At 44.0% G+C, this 10,940-nt stretch overlaps 1 protein-coding gene across 2 annotated transcripts in view; it reads right to left on the reverse strand.

Annotated features, from left to right (window-relative positions):
* Positions 1–10,940, reverse strand: part of pou6f2 (POU class 6 homeobox 2) — a 98,767-nt gene that overhangs the window by 51,743 nt on the left and 36,084 nt on the right. For both annotated transcript variants that reach the window (XM_017031709.2, XM_025054461.1), the window contains 2 exons: positions 4,971–5,068; positions 231–450 (listed from right to left, as the gene is read on the reverse strand). In XM_017031709.2, coding sequence (XP_016887198.1) covers positions 231–450; positions 4,971–5,068 — 318 coding nt within the window. The remainder of the gene's footprint in view (positions 1–230; positions 451–4,970; positions 5,069–10,940) is intronic.

A 10,940-nucleotide genomic window follows, 5' to 3' on the forward strand; every position in this document is an offset into this window, starting at 1 on the left:
ACTAGTACTACTGCTGCTACTACTGCTAGTAGTACTACTAGTACTACTACTAGTACTACTACTACTGCTGCTACTATTACTAGTAGTACTACTAGTACTACTACTACTGCTGCTAGCAGTAGTGGTAGTAGTACTAGTAGTACTACTAGTAGTAGTAGTAGTACTAGTAGTAGTACCAGTGGTAGGTCACATGGTCCACCCCAGGTGTGCGCTTGGTCGTCGTGTCTTACCTTGCAGGTTCTGGAGGGGCAGCGTCATGATGCCCCCTGCAGCGGCGGCCGCCACCAGACTCTGGATGTTGGTGGTGGGCAGCGAGAGGACCAGGCCCTGCTGCCCGCCCAGGTGCCCGCCTGCGTTGAAGGGGATGAGGATGGGCTGGTTCATGCCGGGCGCTGCTCCAGACATTACGCCACCTACTGCATTGGCCAGCTGCTGCGCCACCAGGAGAGACTGGTCGAACGGAAGCACAGAAACAGAATAGATTGGTGTTAGCTTAACATTTTCTGCTAAAAAAAAACAAAAAAACCCACTGTTTTGGAGTTGTATTTAAATTCCTGGATGTTCAGTGTAGGTAGTAAATCGATAAGGCAGACATGAAGGCTCCAAAAGAGTGACTAATCTTTGCAGCGCACCGACATTTTGCAGTTTTCTGTGTCACAAATCATCACAGTCGTTGGTTGTAATGCAGTTCAAATCTTAGTATTTTTTCTTTTTTTTTTTTTTGTGAGTGAACTGAGACGTTTTCAGTCACGGAGCCACAGAGCGATTTATGTTTCCACAGAATTGTGTCTTAAATACAGTAAAGAAAATGGAGGCGCTCCTGTTCGGATGAGGGATGTAACATTCCACTCTTCATGTTCCCATTTATTCATATTAGTTAAAGTGGAATCGGTGCAGTCACCCATAGAGGAGACGATATGTTATCACAGGCGTGGCTGTGAGGTATTCTGCACAGAATATCATCTGTTTTATTGCCTTCTGAGAGAGAGAGAGAGAGAGAGCGAGAGAAAGTGTTTAGGAAAATACAGCAAAAAAAAAAAAAAAACACGTTTTAGTGGAAATTCTGAGGTCGGAAAAAGTCAGGTTTGTACAGCGGCAGAAGAGCCAACGAATAAAAAAAGAAAAGATGTCTTAAATTATGATTATTGACATCTCAAACATTTTGTTCTTAACTGCTGCTAAAAATAAAATCCACAAATTGATCCTACAAATACAGAATTTAGGTGGTTTGGAATTAAAATAAAAACAAAAACAAACCCCAACATTGTCTTCCTGTGATGTCATGTGACAAAAGTAACTGAAATTAGTTACTAGTTCAAATGATTATCCAACACTTTCGTTCCTTTTGGTAGAAACTGGACGGGATCTTAACCTGCTCAAAACAACATAGCAAAGGCTACGCAACATGAACTGATTCTATGTAAGACTGTGATGTGTCTGTTTTTTCAAGGACTGGTAAAAATCCCGTCTAGACAGGGTTCAAATCATCAAGTATGGAAAAGTACGGAAAAGAGCAGCTGTCCGTCGAAGCCACCGCACCGACCGAGAGTTCAAAAAGAGGGCGCTGTTCTATCAGAACCTTTGTTAAAAGACCAAGGTTTGTACTGTTTTTTTTCACAGTCACCAGTTTTGTCTCATGTTGCATGGCCTTTGGAGTGATATTTTGAGCAGAGTAAGAAGTGAATTAATCTCAGTTAATCTCAGTCCATTTTTTCTTCTCTCTCTGATTTTGTCTGATTAATAAAAAAAATAATTCATGAACAGCTAACGAGGCCGGCTCTCTCCTTCGGCTTCTCCAGCCTTCATAACGCCGTTACGTCTGCAGCGTGCGTTAGCTGCTGAGCGGACAGAGCCCACCGTACTGGAGCTGGTGGGTGACAGATGTGTCACTGCGATAAAACCCTGCACGCTGCAGAGCGCCTGCCCCCGCCCCCGCCCCCGCCCCGACATGTGATCACCGTTTATGAGGTACAAGGCCACAAAGGCTGGAGCCACGCAAGCACGATGGAAGAAGAAAAGAAGAAAAAGAAAAGAAAGGAGAGTAAATATATCTGGTTGTGTTTTTAACCAGGTGAGGGAGTCAGATGAGCACACGGAGGTGACTGTCGTCGTCACGATGCGTTAGATTCGTCTCTTTCAACGTTCGCTTTGATCTGCAAACTACAAACAGCCGGTAACCGATGGCAGCGTCTGATGCTTCAGAGAGCGTCCTCCCTGACATTTGCCATTAACTTTAGAAAAATGAATTAATAATTTTGGCAGCTCAAAGGATTCTCAGAGGACAATAACAGACGCCACACGTTGGCGCGACGCGAGCGACAAAAGTGAAATCTCCGCGTTTTAAAGCGTGTTTAATCTCGACTCCAAGCGGCTTTTAATCAAAGGCAGCCTTTGAACGCTCCGTCTCGGCCTTAAACAAAATGAGATGGCGGAGCTTGACAGCTCACATGTCTCACGCGGCAAGAGAATAACATTAAAAGACAATTGTACAATTATCAGATGTAGCCCTGATTTATTCATCATTACAGGCAGCGCTGCAGCCCAACGCAGCTGTTACGGGCGTAAGCAGCTGCCAAGAGACGGCACTTAAGAGATTTTTTTTTTTTTCTCTCCTCTCTTTGACAGCGCTTCATCTTCAGGCTGTTTGTTGAGCCTGTTTTTTTATGATCTTAATCTGAGGGGAGACGACGAACATGTGCATAACCAAATCTGAGATTATGAAAAATTCAGCCTTAACATAATCAACCCAACGACGCGACAAGCCTCCACATCACTCCAGCTCCAGTTGCCTTTCCCGGCCTGACGTTCTCCCTCCTCCTCTAAGCCTCCACAGGTGATGGTGGAACGCCGCTCTCCACAGCCTGGACAGGCCTGACAGCTGAGTGTTGAGAAGTGGTCTCCTAGGGGCCACACGGACCAGCACAACTGGGTGTGTGTGTGTGTTTGGCTCTGGATGGATGGAGGGGGGGTGGAGGGGCCCCCCGTTCAGGACTCAAATGTGGTACCCTGCCTCTCTGCCCATCAGGGGAGAATAGGATATTCCGTCTGCTTGGCAGCTCTGGCACTGAGAAATTGCCCATAATCACCCAGATAGCAGACTTTTGTCATCCTAACTGCAAGTGGGAAACAGAAGGAAGGTGGATTCATGTTGGGTAAACTACCGTTGGGTAATGGTTGTTCCAACAATATCTGGCTCTGCAGCGAGAATCTATCAAAACATATTGATCCTGGAACAGGAGAATTGGCCGTGGCATGCGGAGCGCCTTTGTTTCTGAAAAGTGTTAGCCTCGCCGCGACTGTACTGACAGCATTAATATATTAGACGCCGACCGCGGAGAGACGCCCGCTGAGGCCCCGTCGGGCTTCTGTGGCTTTTGGGTTTTATTTCTGGTCAAAAAAAATGCTGATGTAATGGGAGAAGTGCTCCTAACGAAGCTGAAGTTGGTGTCCAGACTGAGGTGGACTGAGGTGGAGCGTTCTCTCTCTCTGTGCTCGGCTGTTTCTGTCTCTTTGGTTTTTAACCTGATGAGTCGACTGTCACTGAGTCACAGAGAGCGGCCCCTTAGAGAGGATATGTGTGAATGTGTGTGTGTGTGTGTGTTCATGGTATAGCTACAATTGAGGGGGACACTTTTTTTTATTTTTGTGGTCAGTCTTTATGTGGTTATTCTCAGGTTCAAGAATTATTTATTTTTTATCAAGGAGTTTGAATTTGAATAAGTGTCAGATCAGAGTTACGCAAAGTTTGGGTTAAGTTTGGGTTTATTTATATATATATATAATAGAAAAGGTTAAGATAAGGTTAAGTTGCTAGGGCAGCAATTATCAACTGGTGGCCCGTGGGCCAAAGCTGTCCGTCCAAACCATCCATACCGGCCCGTGACTGGATGAGCAAAAAAAAAAAAAAAAACAACAAAAAAAAATAAAAAAAAAATTTGTTTTTTTTTCAATTTGTGTGACAAAACACACACAAAAAAAACAGTGTACGTGTGTGTGGTTCTACGTCTGAGGAGATTTCTTTAAAAAAAAAAAAAAAAATTGTCCTGAGGGGACATTCTGGAGTTGTTTTTAGCGTTAGCATTACGCTCAGATTAAGGGCTAAGGTCCTGGTGTTCACGTGGCAGTACTACAGTTCTGGGGACGATTTGTCCGTTTGGGACATTTTACAGGTGAAGATTATTGATTTATTTGGAATAGTTAGGATTAGGATTAGGATTAGGGAATAAAATATCTGTACAAAGAAGTGCTTACTAACACAAATGTGTGTGTGTGTGTGTGTGTGTGTTCAGAGCTGGCAGTGAGCAGCACTAATGAGATGGATGTTCATTAAACAACCCACAGCCACCGGGCTAATAAATCCAATCAGAGCGTCCGTCGGCTGAGTGAGTCGTTAACAGGGTGTTAACGGAGCTGCCGACCGAGGCGCTCTGCTCGTCCGCTTGTTACAATAATGTCGTTACTGCCGCCTCATTAGTGCCGCCAATTAATTAGGCTTTAAAGATAATGTGATGTGACAAAGTTGTAATCTCCCGCTCTGTGTGAGTCCGACTCTCAGCACACGCTCATTAAAAAGGATCGTTAACTTGACGCGGTGAGAGGTCGAATTATTCACCCAGGAAATCATTAGTTTATCAAAAGAAAAAATATAAACCTGTAAATATATAAAATATGATCAGATAAAAGAAAAACACCCCAGCTGAAGGAATATTTTTGTTCCTATCAACAAATCTGGAAAAAAATATTTTGACTTTAATCCTAAAATTAAAAATGACATTTTATTGTGAGTTAAATACTGGAAGAAAAAATGAAAATATTTTTTTCTCCAAATACTGAAGTTTTCAAACTTCTTACAACAGTATTGTTTTTTTTTTTGTAGAACTTTTTTACAACTATAGGTTTTTTTTTTTTTTTTGTAGAACTTTTTTACAAATAAAAATAATAAAACTGTAGTTTGACGTGACCTCACTCACCTGTGGTCCCATGTGGTATCCTGGGTGAGACTGGCCCAGCTGACTCTGCTCTGAAGGACTGCTGCTGGCGTCAGACTGGACCGAACCGTCCCGACCCCCTGAGGACATCGCAGGGAGGACGGAGGAGGACGGAAGAGGACGGGGGAGGAGAGAAGGAAAAAGATCAGTGAAAATAAACACAACAAAACACACTCTTCAATCAAGGATATTAGAATAATACAGTACATACAGTATGGTTTGATCAATAACAGCTGTAGAAGTCAACAAATTACCAGGGAGCGGAGAGAGGAATATGATAAACACAGGTGGGTCTCTGTAGGCCTAGACCGCTGCTCCCTGACACCGAGGCTGGGGCCGTGTTATTATTCAGCCATTTACATCACTGAGTGTCATCTAAACCCCCCCTCCACCCCCCTCCTCTCTCTGAGCCTGCAGCAAAGAGACACAATTAGACCTGTTTGCTGTGAGGGCAGAGCGGGGCAGAGGACGGGGTAATAAGTCGAATGATGCCCGCGGGGCAGAATAAAGGACAGGTATCAGCTGGAGATGAGAGGAGTCTCAGTCTCTGATCAGTATCTGAGCAGTCTGTGGGGGGGGCACCCTGACCCTCCGACCCTCATGATATCAGGTCCACATGACACCGCGCCGTGACGACAAAGTCTTGAATGTCACTAATATCATTCTCCAAGGCAGGGGGCGCCAACAGATACAGACCGAGATACTGCAGTATCTGCCACCGGATACTTCACCACGGACTAGTTCTGGGTCCAGTTCTAGTTCTAGTTCTAATTCTGGTTCTGGTTCTAGTGACATTTTGTCCAGTTCTAGTTCTGGTTCTGGTTCTAGTGACATTTTGTTCACTGTGGAACATGGTTTTATTGGGGCTAAAAATCACTTTCTGTTCAACTGGCTGATCTAAATATACAGTTTAATATATTTGTATATTGTATTAATGTAAAGAGAGGAGAAAACAAAGGACAAATATTCACTCATTTTCTAATTCTTTTAAGTTTTTAAAAGATTTCACATATTTCTAAAGTTGGATTCTTTTTAAGGAAGAAGACATTATTATATTTGTATATAAAAAAGACAATGACGGACTAAGGTCAGGCCAGTGATACAGACAACGCAGCATCACGATGTTTACATTTTAACACTATCAACAGTTTCCGATGTGAAGCAGCGACGTCGACACCTCGTGTAAAAACATGTGAAACTTGTGTCTGTAAAAAAAAAAAACAACTTCCAGCCTTTAATCCAGGTAGATGATTCACCGGTAAATAATAATAAGAAGAATAAAAGAAAAAGAGAAAAACGTGAATCCGATCTTTTCTCCAAAGGTTAGGTCACATTTCCACATCGTAAGAACAACCAGGCTTTTATACGAAGTGGGAATAAAGAGTTATTTTAATGCGCTGCGTCTTTTTACCTTGAGCTGAAGAAAAGCCAAGTTTGTGAAAAAATACGTTTGAAACCTTTATTAGGTTTCATTCAAGGCAGCGGTTTGAAAAGACACGTTATCACATTTCTGTTATGGTGTTTACAGGAAAAATAATAATAATAATAGTAAGTGTTTTTCCTTTTATCATGTGTGAAAAGTCTTTTTTTTTGTCATGAAAGCACAGCCTTGGCTGCAGGAGCTCATCGTCTGTCAACTTTATTTACACATTACCTTTTAAGCACGCCAACTGAAATCACTTCATCTTTACATAAAATCCAAATAACTGGTGAATGGCGTGACCTGACAATTGAACCTGAAGCGTGTGATGGATGACGTGACCGACCGACCCTGCTCTGCTCTGAAGGCCCGCGCTCCTCGCACTTACTTATCAGACACACAATGAATATTTTGACAGGCCGCTCTCTTTTCACCAATTATCTCAGCCATTAGGGATCGGGCTGTGCACAACAGCACCCCACACACACACACACACACACTTTCATTGCTGGAGTTAAGATCAATCTGAAGTTGTAAAAGTCGGTGATAATGTAAAAAGAGAGTTCTTATAATGAGATCACATGTTTTTTTCGGTCTCTGAGCGCTTAATTCTCACTGTGGTCGTTAAATTAATTTCTTGCCTTTACCAACAGGGCCAATAGGTGGCAGTGATGCAACTTAAATTATGCCAAAATAATTCCCCAAAAATAGGTGAGTTGGGAGAGTGTCAGTCATCCAAGAAAAAAAAAATTAAGTTGTCGAAAACTTGTAAATCTCAACCTCAAAATCGTATATAGGGCACCCCCTGCAGGGGAGTCACATGCTCTGCATAAACAAACCTTTATATTTAGGATATAAATGACTTAAATATAACAGATTACTGAATTTTTTAAAAAATTATTTCAGAACACAAACCCTAAAAAAATAAAAACAAGAAAAGTTTTTATACTGCAGTAAGACATTACCACAGAGTTTTAAATGCGATTTAAATGCGATCGCTCCTATGCTAAGATAGCGGCTGCGTATATTGTATTGTATCTCATAAACTTAGCGAGTAACGATTCCTTGATGCGTTTCACTGCAGCGTTTCACAATAACTCATAACGCCTCGTGCCCTCTGCTAATATCTGTAAGGTTAACACGTTTATCTCAGGGATGAAAATCAATAATAAATAAATACACATGCACATTTTCCCCCCAAAGGACGGGTGTAATTTTTTTAACTAAATTAAATGGCTGACAGGGGAATTACCCTGGGAGTGGATCTTTAATTCTTCTTTATTACTTGAACCTTTTTTTTTTTTTTTTACTTTTTTGTCGCATTTTCCCTTTTTATTTAATATGGAAGAATATTTAGGAGAATTGAAAATAATGACGAGCAGCAGAGTACACAATATTAAGAAAGAAAACACCACGACTGGACCTTTTAGGGATAAAAACAACATTCTTTGATGCTGTGATTATACACAGGTCAAATGATGAATAACAGCCAGTGAAAGTATGTATCGACGTGAGCCGAGATGAAAGCACTGGCAGAATGCATTAAAGCGCGGGCAGCGCACGCTCAACTTAGCTCGCCGCTCATCAAGGACACTGGCGTTTTAGTCCTCTTTTGAATTTCCGCGCAATTGAATCTCACTCCTTATTGTCCTCAAACCTCACCCCTCATTGTGACGGACACTTTTGTTGAATTCTAACGGCCCTGGAATCCAATTACCAGAGAGAAACAAGCCTTAATTCCAGTGAATATGATACACCTCTGAATGTAAAAATGAAGTGATAATATTCGTCCGAGGACGCCGGGTGCAATTTGACGTGACGTATGTCAAGGGAAATATTGCCAATATCCAGCCAACATATAAAGTCCCTCTCATTGATCACCAAAGTGGCCACCCGAGAGCCACTTTCAATGCCGCACAAGGCGCAGGGCCACTCTGTACCGCGACTACGTGTGTTTATGGAGGCGGCGGGCGGCGGAGAGCTTTATTTATTTGACTTCATCGGACCCGTCTTGATGCGAGGGAGCCCCAAGGACTGCGCCGGCAAACAATTAGCCTGGATTTCACGAAGCAATCAGCGTGGCACCTCGTCTAATGCAAGTGCTACTTACATTGACAGTCGGAGTGAAATGGGCGTTATTGAAAGCTTTGTGCTCCTGTTAGCTTTCGCCTGGATGCATTTATGAATCAATTTTTGCCCATAAAAGAGGCTTTAACACTTTAGCTATTTTAGTGCAGATGCATTATGTAAGTCGTCAAATGTACGAGAGAGAGAGAGAGAGAGAGGGAGGGAGGGAGGGAGAGGGAGAGGGTCGTGGTAGCGGAGGAGGGGTGGTGGGTGGTGGTAACGATTCAGGCAATTCAGACTGAACAGCCGACCCCCATTTTTATAATAGTCCTTTTGAAAACGTCTGGCTGAGTGCATGTGTTTGGGATTGAGATGCTGTCAATCAATCGGCGGCAGGAATGTAATCCGTCAGAAATCCAGGTTCTAACAGAGTGATGTAAATGAGATCATATAAATCACAGTCATTCCCACTGACGCCATGACAGCACTCGCCTGAAGATGAGGTGATTGGTTTTTTTTTTTTTTTAAATCATCAAGTGCGGGTTAAGTGGCGGAAACCACAGCGACCGTGACGGTCCGCTGGTCAGAGCCGGTCTACGCCTGAAGCGGTTGGGACCGGATCAACATCACGCAACACTGTGGCCTGGGTTAAAAGTCCATCGATATGAAACAAGCGCCATTGATTGTTTGACGATTGATTTTGTTGAAAGCACGTGTGGAGTTTTAACTGTGTTTAGACTTCCAGACAAATGGACTGAAGTCAGAGAATGACAACGTTATGAGGCGGCAGCAGCAGCAGCAGCAGCAGCAGCAGCAGCAGGAGCAGCCGCAAGACAAACTGACCTACAACAGGTGCCTCCTAAATTTGTTGTCCCAAACTTCCAAAATGTTTTTTCCGGCGTGAATTTCCGCTGTTGCTATCCACATTTCCCTTACTAAAAAAATTAGCCCGCTAACTTTGGTTTGCACATTCAAAGGCATTAAACAGCAGTAAGTGACAATCTACTGCAGTGATCATCAACTGGCGGCCTGCGGGCCAAATCTGGCCCGCCCAATTGTCCAATGTGGGCCAGGACTGGATCCAAAAATATTGAGGATCAAAAAGAAAGTATCGCGTGGTTTGTTCTTGTAACGCCTCCGGGGTTTCTGTCCAGAAAAATTCTGTCCCTCCAATAAAAAAGTACTGGTACTGTTCTTTCGGCACTAGCGAGTACATAAATGAAAAAAAAAATCACATCAAGACCAAACATAACCAAGCTATGGTTCGTGTTGAGCCTCTGAGTTTGATCACTTTAAAAGGAACAAAGAGGGAGTCAATTATTCTCAACAGTGATTTTTTGTTTTTTCTTCAACGTGCTCCGGTGCCCAGAGGGTGGCAGTGCAGAGAGCAGGCGGCTCATATGCAGCGTGTGGTTAATGCTGATTTACTTAACGCGGTGTAGAGTGTAGAGTAAATCACTGGGTGATGTAGCTCAGCATTTCATTACTCCCTCTAAAGCCCTCAACAATAACACGGGGCATAATCTGCTGCCAATAACTGCAGGTGCTCTTAGCTGGATGGCTCCCCCTGGACCCACGGGCCAGAAATATTCTGTTTAGAGTCTAGAGGCTGGAGGCGCTGCTACCAACTGGTCAATAGTGTTGGAGAGGACCTGACAGAGAGTGACTTTTGAGTGGCTGCCTGTAACACTATTAGCTACATTACGGCCGCGGCTGCTGCGAGCAGGGATTTCATTTCCTTAATTAAGAGCCAGGCGGTGGCGGGGGGGGGGGCACAGACGTCTCTGCGGGTTCTCCAACACTGAAGCCTGATTCCTGACGGCTCAGGGGCGTAGGCCTGTAGGACTGGGAGGAGGGTGAGATCTCTGTCACCCCTTATTCCGGCACAAAGTGGAATTATGGAGTTAAGGAATGACATTGGAGGTGGCGGTCGTGGAGAGTGAGGGACAGAAAGGATTTTACACCTCAGCAGTTCTTCCTCCGAACTATGGCGGAGAAAAGAGTTAAGCTGCATGTGGTTGGTGTTAGAAAGGGGAGAAGGATGGCGAGAGAGGGAGGGAGGGAGGGAGGGAGAAAGACGAGACGAGACGGAATATAAGACGTCTGATCAGAAAGGTCTTCAATGTAAACAACACAAAAATAGAGGTTTTACTGATGACTGGGCGGAGGATCTGCATGGAAACAACACTCCAAGACACCGGGCTGCAGCTCTCCTCCAACCATTATGCTCTCAGTGGTGGCCACAGGAGGGGTCTCTGACAGGAGGGTCCTCTGCACCGGCTCTTACCTGTCTCTCCCCCTGATGCTGGAGTGGAGATGGAAGAGGTAGAAGCACAAGAGGGACCAGAGGAGGAGGTAAATTGGTGAGAAGAGGCAGCGCTCATTCCAAAGGTCAAGAAGGAGAGAGGGTGTGATGAAGGGAGGACGGTGGAGGAGAGAGGAGCCAGGAGAGGGGGGAGGGGGGG

This window comes from Cynoglossus semilaevis, chromosome 3 (assembly GCF_000523025.1).
Source record: "Cynoglossus semilaevis isolate Cse_v1.0 chromosome 3, Cse_v1.0, whole genome shotgun sequence".
NCBI lineage: Eukaryota > Metazoa > Chordata > Actinopteri > Pleuronectiformes > Cynoglossidae > Cynoglossus > Cynoglossus semilaevis.